We start from the raw sequence: 20,693 nt of genomic DNA, 5'->3' as shown, positions 1-20,693 counted from the left end.
CACGTGATGTCAATGTAGCAGTACAAAAATCAGTTGGTGAAACACTCACAAATTCTCAGCATCCAGTCAAACTGTGCAGATCCATTTTCATAAATACATGGAAAATAAAAGTGCATTCATAGTATAAGACTGTTTTGGGACAAAAACTTGGCATCCAGATACCACTAGGCATGTGGTAAAATCCAGACCTCGATATAAAAGTTTAGACACGGAACAATTTATATCTACCTCATTTCTGCACTATGAACAGATGGCAGTAATTTGAATTGTGTTCAACAGTGGGAAGAGAAAGTAAGGGTCACTGTTGATCACTGCTACATGCAGCTTATGAGCAAGGTAGATATAAAAATTTAAAAGAAGAACAGAATGGTCAAGTAGCTAAAAGCAGCTACTGCTTGTATCCAGCATCCAGAGAATATGTGATGATTTGCACCACTAAAGCTCTGCTACAGACTGCTTTGTAACACTGAAAAAATAGGCTATGCAAATTTTAGCTAAGGTTGGGCAAAGTAAAATAAATTAGGAGCCAAAAGAAATATAAATAACTAGATGCTGCAATGTCTTGACTTTCAGTTCCTGCCACAKTATTTTCTGCACGTAGTTTCAAAAGCAAGTCAAATGAACCAAAAATGTGTAGCCTGTTTAATAAAAAAAGTTCTTAAAAATGTCTACATGAAAGGTCTTACACAGTAATTATGAGGCAATACTAACTAATTTGGCTAAAGCTTGTAATTCTGATACGGTCTGCACAGACTGTGAACTTGCTTGCAGGAAGTGTGCGTGGGGGGAACTGCTGCAATTAGAAGATCCCTGATGGGGCTGCCTTAGATCTCAACTTATTACTTCCAGTTCAGAAAATCTTTTGGGACAAAGGCAGACAGCTCCTATTGTCAGCCTCCTCTATGGTTATTTTAATAGCTCCAGCTTATTTCTTTCAGCTAGGTTGCTTGTATGTCAGATTTCTGGACAGGCAATATTAGTGTTATACACAGGAACACTTCTATATCACTGGGGCTTGATATAGAGAGACACAGCTTCCCCACTGTTACCCCAATGGGTACCACATTAGGGAAATGAAAAGTTAACCCTTGTATGAATAGAAAAGAAAGATTCTGCAATAGCAACACATGCAGTCAAGATTCTTTTGGAAGAGAAAACAAGTAAAACAAGCTTTATTATCAACACAACCAACTTTCTATGATTTGAGAGAAAGCGTGCTGAAAGACATGAGCACAGTGCTGAAGCTATGGCAGCATGACAGTGGGTTCACAAAACTAATATTAGTGAAAACCAAACACAAACTGGATTCTGGGTCAAATATTACCCACTGTGGTCCTCTCACTAKATACGAGTCAGATTGCACAATCTAATTCAAATCAGTGCTCCAGTTATTTGTCCTTATTCAGGATGGATTCATTTCTTCAGGGAAATACAACCGGTTTCTATATGCCAAGAAATAAAATTACACAGTACTATAAACCTCAAATAAGTGACTATGTTTAAGCAAAAACAGGATGGGATATTATTTGATTCACTATTTTGTTACCTCCAAATCCTGCTGCCTCACGAGAGCTGCATGACTGACAAGGACTCTTGACTGCAATTTACATAACTCAGAAGGAAGTGAAAGCTATAGTCCTAACACTTACTCATCAATGTCAAAGACAACGAAGTATTTTTCAAAAATCAGAATGTCTGCATACTTGTATATGCATAAGAAATGCAAAGGATGCATTTCTATGTTCYTTGTTACAGTTACTGACAAAAACTGTATATATACACACACCTAGTTTACATGTAAAATCTTAAGAACTTTATCTCACCTAATAACTTTTTWAACTTGACTCTCAGTCTTCCTGAAGTCTTCTAAAGCACTGTTGACAAAGAGAGTGGTTGTACCACTACTCTTAATTTAACTGAGAAACGAGGAGCCTCTAAAGGGGAAATTCCTTTGCAAAGGGCCTTAGGAATTTTAAATATAACTGAAGTTGACAGACTACCCAGGTCTCCTTTAGGCAGAAGAAGAGGCTAAAAGGAAAATAATTAGACACATGGGAAGTCAATTATGCCCCAAAGCAACATATTTAATTGTATAAAGACTGGTTTGTTGATTCAGAAGGATCTAGTTGTTTACCCTTCGGCAAACCATTAAAATAACTGGACAGTTCCAGAGAAAATATATTCACTTTTTCTCTGTAAATGTCAAAATTTAGCAGCTGTCCTGAATATGTAAAATAGTTCCATACATCCCTGTTTACATATTCCTTTTCCCTGCCTGCACTGCACTTCTCTCAGATTCCCTCATGAGTTGCAATTTGAACAGCTGCAATCTACCTCACAGATCTTCCAGGAAAGCAGCTCACCGCAGCCTCACCAAAGAGCAGCCAAACTAGAGCCCAGCACAAAATCCTACCAAACTCAGCATACAGCAGTCACACTAGAGCCACGTGCAAAATCAGTCTGGCATGTGTATACTACCCAAATGGATTTATGTTTTGAACCACCACAATTTTGCTTTAAACATTCAGATCTTCAGAGCATCTTCAGTTACAGAAACTGCTGCTGACAGTTCCCGGACCCTTTGAGCAACCAAGGATAGCGATATTCTCCTAAAGGCAAGGAGTGCCCTGTGGAATACTTCAAGTCAGGCTGTTACTGCTGTTTATGGTGCTGCACCAGGTAGTACACAAACACACAAGCGACAATTACTGTCAAYAGCACCCCTGTCTCCAAGCAGAACTGTGTGTGCAAAGAAGGGATGGAGTACCTGTGGGTATGGGCATGAGGAGAACAAAGCAAACCAGGTACATCATGAAACTAAAGCATCTGGGATCCAGTGACATCAGAAGATACTTAATCCTTGTTCTGACAGGAGTCAGTTTTATTAACCTTCAAAGTATTCATTTATTTATTCAGATTTTACTTCTGCTCATGTATCCGGAGGGGATTCTACACTGATTAATATTTGTTATACTAATTTTATATTGTTTACCTTTGCATATGAATCAAAATAAACAAAAGGACATACATACAAATGTTTCTGAACTAGTACAAGCTTCAAGGGAGGGACATGAGTCATGAAGGCAAAAAACTTTTTTGTGGTTAGGATTATTGTAACAAGCAAGTGAGAAACAGACTTCATATCCAGGCACATTCTTACATGTGCATTGGAGAATCAATTGTTAACATCTGAAAAGAAGAAATTTGCATCTACAAAACTAAAAATTATTTACTAGATATTAAGCATATTTGTAACTGCTCTGGATGTCTGTTAGGAGATGGGTTCAATCCTTTTCATATGAAYACTGGATAACAGCTTGCAATCAAGATGTGCTGGAAGACTGTAACAACTGAAGTCAGCAGAAGTTAATAGATTAAAAATACTAAGAGTCAGTAAATTTGCTCTGTATTTATTGCTTAATTATGAAACCTGCAAGCATTTCAATAAACTGACTACACAGTTTCACTGTTAGGTACTTCTGCTAGAAACTCACTACTCCCTGCAGAAACATTTTTTTCTAGCTTTAGCATTTCTCTTTAGCAAAGAGAATGAATATGTAAATGACTCTACATCAAAGACGAAGCTTAATTCTCACAAAGTCAAGATAAATCTAAACCAACTCTGTCTACTACTCTAATATTTTTGGTGATGGTGTGGGCAATTAGTAAACCATTTAAGCACAAAACTCATTTTGCTCCTAAACAAGAAGCAAGATTGTAGATTTTCCTTAAAAAAAAAAAAAAGAATTGACTCATCACTTGAGCCAATGACAACTAATGTTAGTAAAACTAGTATTTTGCTAACCCTATTTTTGAAATTTATCACCTCTTTATCTGTAGCTAACACATTTCTAAAGTAAGGTATGCTTTCATTTCAACTCATTTAATCTTTTAATTGTTTCTTTTTATTACCTTCCTCCGCACATGCAGAGGGTCAGTCCAGAATTTCGCTATTAAACCATTCAGTCTGAATACTTTAAAGCAAGCAAAAACCTGATTGAAAATTCCAGGTTTCAAGATATTTCTTAATATTTTCAAGGGCAGTTCTTGATCTAAGTCCTCTCTTAAGAAACTGTGTAAGACTGATGTGCAACAGCAGAATTGAACAGTTGAGAATGGTACTGCTTTCCAAGATGCGGCTTTTTCTCCATACAACCAGAAATAGTAATAACGAGCATTTTTAGCATGTTTTCATTTCTTACAAATCTTCACTTAAAAATGTTCTAGACAAATCCAGAAAATCCAAAATATAGCTAGTAGTACAGATATAGATATATATGTGTGTGTGTGACAAGTATATTTAAGGGAGACCAAGGTAATTTTTCCACTTCTAAATAACTTGCTGAAACCGGCTCTGCAATATCCAAACTACTTTCAGCAGGGTGAGCTATGATAGCAGACTTCTTTATGCAAAGGCATATAGTCATCTTCCATCCCCCTCCAAAGTAATTAACATTCCTTGCACAAGCAGCTGGACATTTGTTAATCATTAACCGTTTGTGTAATAAAAATCAGGGAGGGAAACTCTGTCAGCCATTCTTCACAATGGAACAAAAAGATCTTTAAAAGAGTTGATGAAAATAGCTTAGTGAATAGCACAAAATTATTTTCAGTAACTAAAAAAATTGTATTCTCAAAACATGTTCAATATTTTGCTGACAATACCTGTCATTGTGACTCTAATACTTTCCAGGTTCAAACCTGAGTAATTAAATAAGGAATTTATCAATGGAAAAAGAAACAAACTTTAATGAAAATAGAAAAAAWAAGTCTATACAAAGATGAACTGCAACCACTGTTAATCTCCTAAGTRATGCATATAACCAGAATCACAACACCAAATATAATAGAGGCATAACCAATGCACACATTCCAATCTTATCTAGAATCACTTTGATTCATTCTGCCTTGCTTTCATTACAGGAAGGGCACAGCAAGGGCATTCCTCTCAGATCAAACAGAAAATTCCATAGACAGAAGTTTCCACATGTCTGATTCACTGCAGATTAAATCCTTATCGTTAGACAGCAATCTCTAARTTTCATAGACACAGGATATACCCTCTCATGGCAAATCTACAGGCAAAGAATTTGAGGCAAAAAAATACTGTGGAATGGAGCTGCATTTCCATTGAAAGAGCTATGCAAGTCATCCTCACAGCTCTGGAGGAATGGAGGGTGCAAGGTAGTAACATAAAGATCACATACATATGCCACTCATACATTCCAGCATAAGCTTCCTGATATTGCCAGCCTTTTGAGGAGAACTACCAAAGACTCCCTCTAGGCATAAACACAACTGGAACCATAGGTGAAATACATGAAGAGAAGTTCATGGTAATTCTTTGCACATTGGCTTACCAAGTTCTTCACGTCCTTAACCACATGCTTATAACAGTTCTATAATGCCAAAATTAACCAGTAACTCACAGTAAACAGTAACACTAAAAATCAGAAAACTATTCTTTTACCAATACTTTACTATTTTTTTCAAAATATAAAAACATCCAATCCTGAAAAACAGCATGGAATACAACAAGCAGGTTATGATTTCAAAACCTAAAGCTATAGATTTTTATTTTTAGTGCAGAAATTTTTTTTATAAGCATATGAATAAATATGTAAAATAAACTTACCTTTCCTATAAGTACTCAAAAGCTTGATTTAAAAGACACAAATATTTTTGAACCTGCCCCTGTCAGGGAGGTTTATTTTAAGTAGGAGCCTGCGAGACTGCACTTTAAAACTACTGGATTTTCTGTGCAGTCTTTCAAGTCATGTAGGACCTTTTGTTCTGGGATCTGTAACACCATAATGACCAAGTCTGCACTGTCACAGAACTCTTAACACTGGAAGTCTGAATCTTCACCACTGGTAGACCAAAACAATTTATATTCACTAGCTCGGCAATTTGCTCTTTAGCCATAATGCCTACCAAAGTTATACTACTCTTTACAAGAAAGATGATTTATTGAGTCATCCTTTTTCAGATATGTAATTTAAAAATGAAACAGGAATATCAGAACAGAAGATATTTGGAAAAATATGACTTGCTTTCTGAATAATAAAATTGTCCATGAGAGTCCTATTGCTAGACTCTTTGACCATTTCTGATTTCCTCAAAATCCATGTCCAGTGACACACTGAAAATGGACATGCAAACTACAGTTTCAGCAAGGCCAAAAGTAATTTTAATTCCAAGTTCCAAAGCTGCAACTATTGCACGTTATAAACTGGAAATTTGCCAAATACTCTGTAGGTTTGTCCTTTGCTAAACATATCCAAATGCTATATGATTAAAGTTTAAAATCTTCAAAGAAAAGAATAAACATTATGTAATCATTCTCAAACTCTCCTCCTTTGACCTTTACATGTACTTCAAAAGCCAAGCAGATGCTTAGTAGGAAATAAATCCCCAACTCAACAGATGCACCAACAGCGATATAGCAAGATGCACCTTCCATAGCTTTTGGCAATCTTTCCCTTTTATTATTCCTCTGCTCACAAGAGCTTTTCAAGTCAAAGAAAGGCCTAAGCAAGTTAATAGGCCCTTACTATGTGCTCTGCTGCCTGAATTGATTGCTGTTTATAAGGTAATCTTTGAGACCKCATGTGGCTCAGCCTCAGTTTATCTCCTACAGAGAGACAGCCCCTAGGCAGCTCTGTTTTCATCAGACCAAGTTGTAAACCCAATCAACACCTTTCACAACAAAACAATCCCTTACTTTTAGCACCAGGGAACCCAAGCCTTTGTATGGAATCTCTATTTGCCAGCTAAGGTGATGTTTTAGCCAGCAGAATACCCAAGAAAATTCTAAAACTACTTTGGAAGATGCGCCTGCCCAGCAAACCAATGATGATAGCATTAGTCTAAAACTAATTCAAAGATATATGTCAACATGTTAACAAACCAGTAGCACTTTGTGAATAACCACCATCAAAAACTGCACAGTTGCTCCTAACTTAAGACAGGTAAACTGTCTTAAATTACCTTAAAAAAAGAGRTAAGTAACTAGCTTCAGACAGGACAGGATCTTGGTCACTGTGGGCACCTACTCCAGGCCTTCTCAACCTTAGTCAAACTGAACTTCAGGCTTTAGCTCCAAATGTACACTTAGCTCTAGCAATTCTAGCCCAAATGAATACAAAACTAAACTATATGTAACCAGATTGCCAAAAAAMCAGAACCATTCCAGAAGTTAATCCATGGGCTCTTTAAAGTTCAAACCTTACTCTGAGCACAATAGCTAGACCCTCTCTAAACACATTAGAGCAAAGCAACTGCAAACTGCAATCAAGCCAGGGTGGCCCCTGACAGGGCCAGTCTCAAGTTATCCCTTCCAAAAGGGAATACTTCTGCACACAAGACTGAATATGGGGTTCAGGCAGCCAGGCTATCACTGGTATTGGCACTAAAGCAACTTTCCACATCTGCAAAGTGAGAGATGCCCTAGGACTAGGGTTTCTGAGTTGCTTTATGCCCAACAGTGTATTTAGGACTCAATCCCATTTTAGTCCATAGAGGTGCTCGGACTCTTACTTCTATGAGCAGACACATATTGTGCTGACCCAGTTCTATTTATCTGCAAAGAAAATTTTATGTTTTTTTTTTTTTCCCTAAGACTATAAGGAATCTAAAAATACGACAAAGCTATTCTCTAGCAAACTGCTCTTGGAGCTGTTTGTATTGCCTAGTAAGAGAACATCTATGTACCAAATGGCTCATTTACAAAACCATAACAAATTGGTGGAAAATATATTTTAGTTGCATGACATTTTAAGTAAATGTTTTTAAAAATCAAATTATTACTCAATCTAAACACAGTAAAAGCATACAAACATCTTATAACTATTTTTCTTTGCACAATAGTCCAAGTTTGGCATAATGCTACCAAAGAAAATCAATGTAAAAACGAAATGGAACCATACAGATCTCTCTCTGTAAAACCTTCAACATCATCCTGACCACACTCAAACACACTGGAGATGATCATCTCAAGAGCAAAAAAATGAGATAATACCCTATCCTTAAAACAGTCACAATAGGATTTTAAGATATAGGTGACCAACAAGCCTAAATATATCTTTAAGGATGCTACACACAAAATGGAGACATTTCTTTCTTTCATCCTGCAGGTTAAACCAGACTTTCAACTCTGCTTCATTCGCTGCATGCCTAGCAATCTAGGAAAAAAATGGTATGGAAAATATGTCATCAAAACATGGACTAAATGCCTTAAAAGACAGGTTATCATTTCTGAGTGGGTATGGCAAATCAATATTTACTGTCACTAGAGAACTTTAGATTGGTTAAAGACAGTCCCACAAAGGATTGACAAGACTGTCAGGGAGAGCTCACATGGGCAGACCTTGTCTCCATATTGCATCAATTCAAGTTGTTCTCCGGCTGCTGTTTCTCAATTCAGTTTCAAAGGCAGAGAAAGACCTACACACTTCCAAATCACAGCATAAAATAAGGATGCCACCAAAAAAAGAACATTAAACACACAACCAACATTCAAATATCTTTCCAGAACAGGCAACCACCAAATTCATCTTTACCATTTTTTTTTCTCCCTTTGAAAATACTGTATTATTTTTGGTAAGGTCTCCTCAAATGAAGAGCTGAGAGTTACTATTTCTGTATCTCTGACCCAAACTACTTCCTTTTTCCAGAACAAAAACATCTGTATCTTTTTTTATCTAGCAATAGAGAGATCACACATAAACCAATATTTTATGAACACGTATGTTTCCAATATTTCTCAAAAATAAAATCTGCACATTTTATCCTGGAACACATACAAAATTCCTGTCACAAAACTTGGAAAATATTATTTCAATCCATTTAAGATCTTTAACTGTACAATATTTAAAAAAATAGATGATGTTTGCTCCCCCTTTTTTTCCCCCCAAAGACAGAATGAGTTTAATAGTTTGTGCTTTATATGTGCAATAATAATTGTACAAAACCTGGAATCTTCGAAGCAATTCTGCCTATTTCTTTTCCAAATATCAGCATGGCAACTACCCGACTAATTCCAAATTCCAATGAATAATTTGCATAAATCCTTTGATTAAGAAAAACTCTCTGCCTACTAGGATTTCACTGAATTCTCCATTGTCCATTTACAGAGTCAGGTTTTTGGCTCTCTTAACTGCTAATTGAAGTGTTGAAGCAGCCTCCCATTTAAAAGATTAACCTTCCAAATACATTAACATTTCTGGGCCTAAGAACTTTTAGTTGAGAGTTTATAGAACCCTGTAATCATTTTACAAGTTATTTAACAAACCACATCAGCAATAACCTTAAAAATTCTAACTCTGGCACTTTTATGCCTCAGTCRCTGAAGGGATTTCAGCTCCTACAGCTATATGGGAAAATCAATTAACTCAGGTATTACTAACAACATAGTAAGGCAGTACAGAAGTCTGTGTGAGGTGAAGAACTTGTCAGAGAAGTTACTTACATATTCAAGAGATAAGTCTGTGTTCTGAGCCCCACTAACATCAGTAGCCAAACTAGGTAGCATAAAAATCTCTTGTGGAAAAAGCAGCAAACACTTTGTATCGAACACAAACACCTTCCAATTGAGCTGTCCTTTCAAAAAGGGCAGAAAGCACTACATCACTTTACAGTAACAGTACATTAGAAGAAAATCCTCACAGGAGAGGTTCTTTATCTTGTTTGCTTCCAGCTCACTAACGGAACTTTAACATCAGAACCTTTGTGTCACTCGTATTACTAGTTAACAGAAACGAAACAGGAATTCTGTAACTGAATTTTGAATCTTGGAACACCTCATTATTGCCTATTATAACAAACTCACCATGAATATTTTTTTCACCTATGGCTTTGATAAAAAACAGATTTGCAATCTGAATAGCAGTAAACTGGAAATTAAAAAGTCTTGTGGTTTGCTAGTTAAAAATAAATAAGTAAATAAGTTGAAGGAAACTAAGTTCTCATATATCCTTGTATTTGTAAATTACTCAAAAGGGCTAATGGACTAAAATGCATACAAAACTTCAACATGAGTCATTCACTAAAATAATGTAAGCATTCTTACAAATTTGGGACTTAATTACAGTGAACTTAAAAACACAAATCATACCAGTCTCAGTTTTGATTAAAAATGTCCCTTCTACTTCCCAGTGGCTATGGCTCTATCAATATGACAAACAGTTCCAGGCATTGCAACTTTACTCTGCACATTGTCAGGCTTTTGGCCTGAGCCAGCTCTCGCTCTGCCCCAAAACACTGGGGAGAGAGAGATATCACACTTCAGAGATGGACTGCAGCTGATACCGGTGCTAGCAGCCACCCTGATGCAAAGGTGAGTTTAACGGGCCAGATGCAGGTCATTTGCTTCAGTGCCAGGTAAYAGCATGGGTTTAATAGATATCCAATAGGCACTCAGGTGCTGTGCTCCAGTGATGATCCTATTATTTAATCTTTGTTAATGTCTGTCTTCCTTAGAAAAACTCAGCAACAGTGAGTGGTGGAATGATAAGAACTCAATCAGAAGCCAAAGAACACTGAAAATGCAGAACTTAATGTTGCTCTCTTTGTACAAATGTAAATTGTATCCTACATTTTTTATTAATGCAATTACAAGAACTCTGCAGAAGAAAACGTTAACATGCTTATTGTAAGCTAACAATGTTCTGTACATTTTAGGAGTATAATTCAGTACTTAGAGCAGTGTGGTTACAAATCTTATTCATTCTCCCTAATGAATTACTGTCTTCCCTGCTGGAAACAGTTCTGGAAATAATAAAAGTAGTGTCTCATAGGCATTAAGCTTTATTGATGATATTTTATACACCCAGAGATAGTGCAATAAAATGAATTTTCCCCCACACACCCCCATTAATATCTTTTTACTTTCTTCTTTAACATTCTTTACTGAAACAAATCATCTTTCTTTATTGTGTTAGCAAGGTCATACTTGAAAATTACACATCTCCAAGGAAAGACTATATTTAAGAAATATGAATCCCCCAATGGCTACTGAACACTTACAAACCACATCTAACCCAAGAACTCTGCACACAGAAATTAATCAGAGATTATTAAAATATTAGAAGAAAGTATCACGAGTTGGTCCTACTCTTATTCTTTCTTACAGTACTGGAGACAAGGGTAGGCAGCCCATGTTCAAATCAAACAGTCATACCTGTCCTCTTCACTCAGCAAATTAAATTAGTCCCCTTAAATTTGACTGTTATCATTAGAAGAAAAATACTGTTATTTTATAATACACAACACACAACAGTAACTGAAAGACCAGCAAGATTTCTAATAGCAAACAATTAAATTACTAGATTAAGCACCAGTAACAAGATTATCGTGCACAAACTTAAAACTGCCACATCATGCTCAGCACTTCTGAAACTAGGTTATGCTCTGGGAAATATCTGTGGCTGTAGAAATCTAGAAGACATGCGCTCGTAGCCTTGGAAGTTGAGCTAGCTCTGAAGTTTTTGATAAAAGTGTTTTTGTAAGACTCATTATGGCTTATTAAAATAATTTAATTTATGTTTCTCAGGAGATGGGAATGTTTATATGAAAATGAGAGTTTATATGAAAAAAGCTGGATCTGGAAAAACAAGAGTTTCCAATTTCAGGGCTCTAGTACAAAACTGAGAAGACAGCAAACAAAGCCAGGAAATTTGTGACTCTGGAACCCAAAAGCAGCAGCTTCCAGAACAAGCTTCTGCCTTGCATAACCATTCCAGTGAGACCTTTCTCAAGCTAAATATCCCAGAGCTTCTATAATCCCAAAGTCCAGTAGCTCACTCTCTCTTAGCTAGCTAAGATTTTTTTGGACTGCTCAAGAAATGCTCCATGTGCCGGTGCTCCCATGCTATTACATTATATACACAGCCTAGCGGGTGATAATGAATGGCCCCGTTCACCCACACAACTGGAAAAGGCACTGAGATTTCTTCCTAACACTGTTTTTACATACTGGATCATCCATATTTTAATTTGCCTTTTGAGGAGTATAATTACTTACTGGAAACACTCTATCATATATTTGACAGCCAATTCCTTGAATAGGAGGATATTTTCCTTTTTCCTTCTTGCCTGCTGGGATGGGAATTGGGACAAGGAATGAAGAGGTTTCAGTGCTGCTCTAGCCCCATATAGCTTCTGCTTTAAGTTCTCCTCCAGTAATCGCCTCRATCACTCCTTAGAGCTTTTCTAAAACAGCAGTAGCAGTATAAAATTGACATGATTTATGACACTTTTATTGCTTAGTGCTAATGGGATTTAGCTGGTGCATGTGTTCCTTGCAGCACACTGGGATCTGTATCAATGTAATGCATTCTATTATTAATACAACCCAATCTGTTGAACTCCTCATCAAATTCTTTGGGAAAATACTTTACAGATGCTTTAGCAGACAATTCATATAACCAGCTGATTGTCTCAAATTGCAGAGTCCATTCCAACCTAAATCAAACATAAAATCCTACAAGTTCTCCTGAATATGCACAGGTAAAGGACAAACAACTAAATTGCTTTGTTGTATAGATTTATTACACATAAATTTCTTCCAGCTCTAACATTTTATTCTCAGTTATACTATACCCTGMGTCTCCATCTGTTATGTAATTTTCTCTGTGTGTTAACAATCACAACACACTGTTATTCTTCTGAATCATCATGTTCAACTCTTTATTCTCCACTTGATGTTCATTACTGTCTTTTCCCTCAGTTCTTCAGAACACCCAGAGATTCAGAACTCCCACAAGGGCAGCTAGGAACATTAAAAGAACTTGGGTATTATTCCTCACCCAGGGTTAGGATATCAAACATTTCATGTAACAGAAGCATTAAAAGTGCAATTTATGTTGATTTTTACCGGCTTTTGCTTGAGAAGTCATTATTAATCTCCTTTCATAGCTAGGCTCTTCTTTCAAGGACTGTGGGGGGATGGAAAGAAGCAGTCAACATGCCTAAGAGCAACTACTGAAAAGAAGCAGAGCAGCTGCCTAGGGGCCCTAAGGTTATGCAGGTCTTTGAGGCAGTCTTAACTTCAATAAAGCACGAGTGTGAGAAGAGTCACATCTTGAGTTTTCCTAAGCAGCTGCAAAGCGAGGGACTGATCAGAAACAGCAGCCAATGTTACAAAACTGTTACACGCTATTACCAAGAAAAGCCTGCAAGAACTAGGCTGACTAGAGGACTTATTAGGCACTTAACACTTACTGTTCTCAAAGACAAAAAAAAAAGGGAGGGAGGGAGGGAGGGAGGGAGGAAGGAAGGAAGGAAGGAAGGAAGAGAATAGCTTAGCTTCACCTGATATTTCCTACCATAAAACATTAATTCTTATTAGAATAAAATTAATAAACCATGTATTGGATAACTAGATGTAAACACAATAACAGCATACGCATTAACATCAACATGCAGTATGTGAGAGCACTCATAACATTGTGCCCATACAGTCTCTTGCATGGAATGATTAATAACACAAGCCAGCAAACTGCACTGTACATATACAAAATGAGTAAATTAGTTTATACTTCACGGTTTTGGTCTTGGATTTCATAAAGTCCATACTTCTACTTTTGCTAAAATCAAAGCGAAAGCTACTAAAATACTGCTGTGGTGGGCTTAAAAGTGATTACAGAACTTCCAGTTTCAACAATGCTTCTGCAGACACAGCAACTATGCTGTATCAATTTAACTAAGAGGACAAGCACCTTCAAATAGAGCTTGCTGCAGAGGAACTGCTCCTCCTTACCTGCCCCAAGATTTAAACCACCTCAGCTACTCTGCAATGATCATCTGACCATGCTCTTACTGAAGCTTTGAGGAACAGAGAATGCTCTGAAAAGGACTGAAGTSCTTATTCTACTCCCACTTACCTGTACAAATGCATATGCTGCCTATGGAAATAAAAGTTCCATAGCGCCAATTTAAACTCTCATTTTCTACATCTACAGAAGTTATGGCTTCCCAAGTTGTGAGGAACAAACCTCAACAACACTTGAAACTTGCCCAATATAATCTCTCACTTTAAGTTGTCTGTGTAGTTGAAGCTAAGGTTTGTTTGACTCTCACTGTAATAATGACCATGTGTCCCACTTCAAATTTCCTAGAGTTGTGCTATAAAACTGATCCATAAATCAGACTAATACAACATGTATAGGAAAACTGGAAGAGTTTTCCTCCTTCCTCACCTCTAAAGTGGCATTGAAATTAAGAATCACTGTGGGTGCTCTTTAGCCATACAAAAATTTCTTCAACGTGCCATTTGGCTCAGTGCCATCTCTCCAAAAGCTTTAACAGATTAGAAGAAGGGCACAAGAAATGACTCAAGTACTTATTTCTGACCACCTTCCTTGTTTTCCAGTTATTAGTTTAGAAAATGGAAATAGCAACTGTATTGTAGCCAGATATATGCTTACCCTCAAAATAATTTCATCTACTACCCTTTATTTACTTTGGTCATGCTTTTGGCCTCTATAACATCCTGAGGAAGTGAGTTCTATGATTTCATTTGCTACGTGTGAAAGAAGACTTCCTTTTAGATCAGCTACCTGTTAACTGTGTGTATTGTTATATGCAGGAAGTAAATTTCTTGATCTTCTTTTGAAAATTCCAGATTAGAGGTACAAACATCAAATACTTGCATAGTTTCCTACCTTCTGAAAGATCTAAACAAACAAAAATAAACCAAAACAACACAAAAATCAGAAAGCTAGCCAAAATTCCAAGCGAGGAACTATTTGATGCTTCAGTCATCAACCATATAGTCCTTCTGCAAATGTGAATTTTTATCCTTGAWTTCTAAGAAGCAGGAGACAAAAGGGTTTCTTTTAGTCACTGAATTGACTAATTGACTGAAGTATTGACTCCAAACAGCTTCCTAAATCCAGTTTATCCATCTGAAAACAGGGAAGAGTAGAATGATGTTCTCAAAGGCATCAAGAAGATATACCCAGTCAAGGGTTTGAGGCAGAAAATCCCTTCCAACAACTTCTCTAGTATACTTTCATCGCTAACTATCAATCCACTCCCTGTGTCAAGGCCAGTCTGTTTTCAAAGAAAATGACAAGTATTCTGATACTAAAGTATAAACAGTGCTTCTTGTACTAAAACTGACAGCTTTGTATCAAAAAGATTCAATAGAGTTTTGTTTATTTAACATCTGTTACATTTTAGATACACTGTCAAGCTCGTGGAAACACTCTGTTCTTTCTTCAGCCCCCTTTTTAGGTTAAAATTTGGAGGAAATATACATGCACACCCACACACACTCTTCTCTACCTCAGTGCCTTAAATGAAATCTGTCCACTAAGATTAAAAGCAAGCAACCCTTTTCCACTCAGTAAGTCCTTCTATTTACATCACTGAAGAACAGCACACACTAGATACTAGATGTTAATATAAATGGAGACAATGTGTTTTTTCACCTACTGGAATTATTACCCTATTTACCCTAGACAAAAATAAACAAACAGATCCATCTCCCCCACCCCCTAGTTGTGTCACTTTGCTATTTAAACTTAGCAGATTAAAGGGGATTTAATGAAATTCACATGAATTCTTCAGGAAAGGAAACTACTCTCATGCCAAAAAAGTAAAAACAGAACATACATTGACAACTGATTCTGCCACAGTAGTAGTAGTTATCACAAAAATAAACATATGTGGGTAGTTATGCATAAGCAGACAAACATATACATACTGGTGTCAAAATAAAGACATTTCATTCTTTCATTATCTAATACTTGAAGAGTAAAATGGCAAAAATCAGACTCATTCTGTAGAACAATAAAACACTTTACTCTGAAAACATTTTATCCTGCATTGAAATGCACAATAAGCTTGAGCACAGCTACATTAAAAGACAGGAATAATGATATAAAAGTGAATATAAAAGTCTGTACAATGCTAAAAAATAGAGGTGAAGCCACCAAATCTTTGAAAGAACTTGCTTTCCAATTTTTATAAAACCTGTTCCACAATCTTAATGGTGCTTTGTTAAAAGTAAAGCTAAGAGAAGCAATGATTTATCCAAAGCTCTAGAAAGCTCTTCAAACACAACCTATGTAATTTAATAATTTATTTTCTATATTTTAAGTAACAGTTTATTTCAGAAGAAAAAAAAATGCAAGTTATTGTTTTGAAAAGTAAATTTTGAAAAATGAAGTGAATGTGAAGTGAATAAGACTGCATTACCCATGTTCACAGTTATTACTCATGTAAAAGCCATAGAATGATTACTGGATGAGTCAGACAAAACAGCTTTTTTTAACTTCTAATTACAAGTTATTTCCTGTAAAACAGCAATCTGTTATGAGTTTATTATTTAAACACATAGAACCCACAGCAGAACTCTTGGATGGAATGGTAAGATACAAGAAATACTTGGATATAAGTGAGGACAAAAGATGAAAAGTGCCTCTCAAGTCTGTGTGTGTTCATGCACATGTGTGCACAGCATTGTTATAATACGACTTATTCGTATCACTAGTGACTTGTTTGGTCCTAACTGAAGTATCTCAGCTAGGACAACACAGACCTTCTTATTTCTTTTGTTTTCGATGCGTTATTCAATTTAGAACAAAAAGTCACCTTACCTTTTTCTTCGTCTATTCGGAAAACTCCTAAACCAGATCCATCTCTGATGGAATATCTAATCTCCCCATCTCGTCCTGCGTCCTCATCATAAGCAGATACTGTCATCACTGATGAACCAACAGGAGCATCTTCTTTTATAAAGCCCTTGTCTGCGAAGAYGGAGAACCGTGGAGGGTGCAAGTTTTCATTTACATCAACTACTTCAACCTCYACATAACACGTAGAGGACAAAGAAATGGGTTTTCCTTTGTCCTTRGCCCGCACAGTCAGATTATAAAGCTGTTTCTTTTCATAATCCAGTCTTTGCACAATACGTATTGCTCCGCTTATTTTATCCACATCAAAGGTACCATCTGCACTGTCCAGAAGGCTGTATCGTACTTGACTTGACTGGCCTAAATCAGGATCGTAGGCTTCTAACCACGTAACAATGGTTCCCTCAGGAAGATCTTCTCGAATTTTTACATGATAATTTGAGGGAATAAATCTAGGGGCATTGTCATTAACATCTTCTATAGATACTTTCAAAGTAACTGTTGAAAATAATTGAGGTTCTTCAGTAGACTGGTCCCTAGCCTCTATTTTCAGGAAATAGACATGCTGTTCTTCACGATCCAAAGCCCCTGCAACTTTCACAACTCCTGTGGCAGCATTAATAGTAAACTTGTCTGTATCTGTAAGAAGAGAGTATTTCACTTCTCCATTAGACCCCAAATCTTTATCAGTGGCTTCAACTTGAATAATTTCACTGTCTAGTTCTTTGTTTTCACGCACTTCAACAAAATAGCTGTCTTGTAGGAACTCTGGTGGGTTGTCATTAGCATCCAAAATTCTTATATCTAAAAGGTGCCAGGCAGACTTCTGTGGTATTCCAAGATCATAGACYGTAATATTCAAAGTATATCTATCTTTTACTTCTCGGTCGAGGGGAGACAAAATTTTCAGCATTCCCTTCTCCATATCAACAATAAAGCTGCTATCTTCGTTACCTCCAGAGATAACATACACTAGCTTTCCATTGAAGCCAGTGTCAAGATCAGTAGCATTCAYGAGTATTATGCTGGAGCCCACAGGCAGGTCTTCTCTCACCTCAATGCCACTGGGGAGACCACTTCTAAACTGAGGTGCATGCAGATTCAGAGAGTGAGTGTCAAAGAAAATATCTTCAACTTCTCCACGACTGTGCAATTTATTTGCTTGTAAGAGTTTCTCTGCCAGCATTTTGGCAACGCCAGTTTCTTCACATTGCAAGCTGACTGGTTTGCGACTGGCAGCTACAGTTATGTTGATATACAACGGTTTTGCAAAGTTCTCTCCATCTGTGGCTGTAATTTTCAAGCTGTGGAAAGATATTTTAGCACCTAGACCGTCTATTAGTGACTGCTTGAGTGAAAGTACCCCAGAATTTGGATTTAAGCTAAATAAATCTAGCTCATTTCCAGATTCAATTTGGTATCTGACCAACTGGAGCTCATCAGCATCAATAGCAGATACAGTAGTTATTTGCTCTCCAACACCAAGATCCCTGGGGATTGTTCCTTCACAATTGATTTTCTCAAACAATGGTATATTGTCATTCAAATTATTTAAAATAATAGTTACAGGAACTTCAACTTCTCGACGATATGGTATACCCCAATCAGAAGCACGGATCCTTAAATTGTAAACCCTCGGCATCAATTCGTAATCCAAGTCTTCTGAAGTACTAATAATCCCATTGAAATGGTTAATCACAAATGGCAAAGGATTTAGGTTTGCAATGCTATAGGTCACATAGCCATTCTCCCCTTCATCAGGATCTTTTGCACTTACTCTCATGACACTAGTACCTATCGGCACGTTTTCATCAAAGGAGGCTTTATAGGATGTCTGAGTAAATTCAGGAGGATTGCTGTTCATGCCCAGTACCTTAATGAGTACTTTTGCAGAAGCTCTTCTGTCACTTGTCACAACTTCAAGTTCAAAATGGGATGAATATTGTGCTTTTATTGGTTCTAAGGTGGTAACGAGACCAGTACGAGGGTTTAAGTTGAATCTTACTTTGCCTGGTGTATTTTTAAAAAGATACTTCAAATGTGGGTAACTAGGTAGAGCTTTTAACATTACCACAGGTGTGCCTGGAGGAGCAAATTCACTTATTTCAGCTCTATACACTTCTTTTTCAAATCTGATCGGACCTAACTTAAACTGTGGTGAGGTTACGTGAATAACTTTTACAGACGAAAACTGTGGAGGGTTCCCTTTATCTTTAGCTTGAAGGGTAAGGTTGTATCCAAATGGGTGGCTCTCCCAGTCAATGTACCCAACAGCTTTGACTCTGTATTCTTTACCTCCTGGAACAGACCTGACTGTTTTGAACTGCTGAAGTGGATCACCAGCAACAATACTTAATGATGCTATTTCTCCATTTGAACCCTGATCATTGTCCTCCACATTTACAATTGCGTAAGTTGGATCCCTGTCCAGTTCTGATGGAGCCAGTGTGACAGCTGTAATTACTGGGGCATATTCGTTTGCTTGCTCTACATGGACAGTAAGCTTTGCCATACTGCTGATGCCACTGCTACCATACAGTTTCATTCCACGGTCCACTGCAAGAATTTCCATCTCATAACGCTTAGTGTCCGAGTAATCAAGTCTACCAGTCAAAACTACCACGCCACTAGTTGGATGTATAGCAAACATATCCGTTCTTTCTTTAAAGCTATAGTAGAACTCTCCATTTGTCCCTATATCTGCATCAGTTGCACTGACTCTTGCGATGCTTGTCCTTATTGCTGTATTTTCAGGCAAAGACACACTGTAAGATGTTGGAGAAAACAAAGGTCGTAAGTCATTTGTATCCAGTACCTGCACCCTGACCTTTGTGCGTGTTTCAGCATTGGTGTTTTTTTCAACTGCTTTAACAGTCAGCATGTAATGGTCTTTCACCTCTCTGTTAAGTATAGCCGTGTTTCCTCCCTTGGTCCGTATTCTCAAAAAGCAAAAGTTTCCAAGAACGTACTCCTCAGCTTTGAACAAGTTCTCAGTATCACCAGAAACAATTTTGTACCTTAGATCCCACAGTGGATTTGTAATGTAAATACCCATTTTCACTGGATGTCCAACATATGTCTTGGCTGCAGAATTCTCATACACAGTGGCATTATACTGTACTTGTGTAAATTGCATTGGTGGAGCATTATGTGGCCTTGGATTTGCTTCACAGTTTCCAAAATGCTGCACCAGCAGCAGTAGCAGCAAAAGCATAGTCAAGTGTCTTCCCATGGCAGCAATTACAAAAAACACCTGAAATAAGAGAAAGAAATGTTAACGCTACTGATCTCTCAAATATCATTCAAATAACCTTGATGCCTACTTTAGAGCTCATGTTTGCAAGAAAGCTAAAAGTAACATATCTAGGTTATAACCTTTTTTTTCCCCCAGAAAGTTCCAATGTGATTTAAATGATTTAAAAGGCAATAAACAGCAATTGAAAACAAGAATATTAGCACTGGAGTATTATAATGACACAATTCTAGATGCAACGTGTAATTCCAGCTTCTAAATACATGAGAGTTCTAGTTCGATTGTTTCCTACAAATACTGCATTATTTCAGTTATAAAAGCTAATCTAGCAAATAAACATGAATTTGATTTTGTGGACAGGAACTTGAGGGCGAGGAAGGGAAGAGATAGTTATTCCTTATCCCTGCAATTGCTTATCACTTATTCAAACTCAAATACTAAATACTAACCAGCAAATACTTTGGATTCATTTAGAAACTTAAAGCTAACACATTAGCATACCTTCTTATCATATTTATTTATAGTTTAAAAGTTTTCTGAGTAGTATGTATGCCTAATTAAAAAAGAACAAAAATATTGCTGTAGCATATCAAAARCTACAAACTTCATTTGAAATACTTCATGAAGCAACATTGTTAAAAGAAAGATGGCAGCAGCATCTACTTTAAGTGAACAAATTAGAGAGATTTGAATTAAACTGGAGTTTATATTTGGCTTTTACTTCAGTCCTCTACTTCATCCATATTATTCTGCTTTTTGATAGAAGATTTTCTTTCCTTACTTCATTTAGGTTCTTAATA

The 20,693-nt window shown here is 36.8% G+C and overlaps 1 protein-coding gene across 3 annotated transcripts in view; it reads right to left on the bottom strand.

The window, feature by feature from the left end:
• Positions 1 to 19,884, bottom strand: part of FAT1 (FAT atypical cadherin 1) — a 92,676-nt gene extending 72,792 nt beyond the window's left edge. For 2 of the 3 annotated variants that reach the window (XM_026033561.1, XM_026033563.1), the window contains exon 1: positions 16,605 to 19,872. In XM_026033561.1, coding sequence (XP_025889346.1) covers positions 16,605 to 19,872 — 3,268 coding nt within the window. Of the gene's footprint in view, positions 1 to 16,604 lie in introns of all 3 variants that reach the window. The other variant, XM_026033562.1, reaches the window with a different exon arrangement.
• Between the last annotated feature and the right edge of the window lie 809 nt (positions 19,885 to 20,693).

This window comes from Nothoprocta perdicaria, unplaced genomic scaffold (genome assembly GCF_003342845.1).
Source record: "Nothoprocta perdicaria isolate Ctin4 unplaced genomic scaffold, notPer1 scaffold_13, whole genome shotgun sequence".
Lineage (NCBI taxonomy): Eukaryota > Metazoa > Chordata > Aves > Tinamiformes > Tinamidae > Nothoprocta > Nothoprocta perdicaria.
This window is presented reverse-complemented; position numbering and strand designations above follow the sequence as displayed.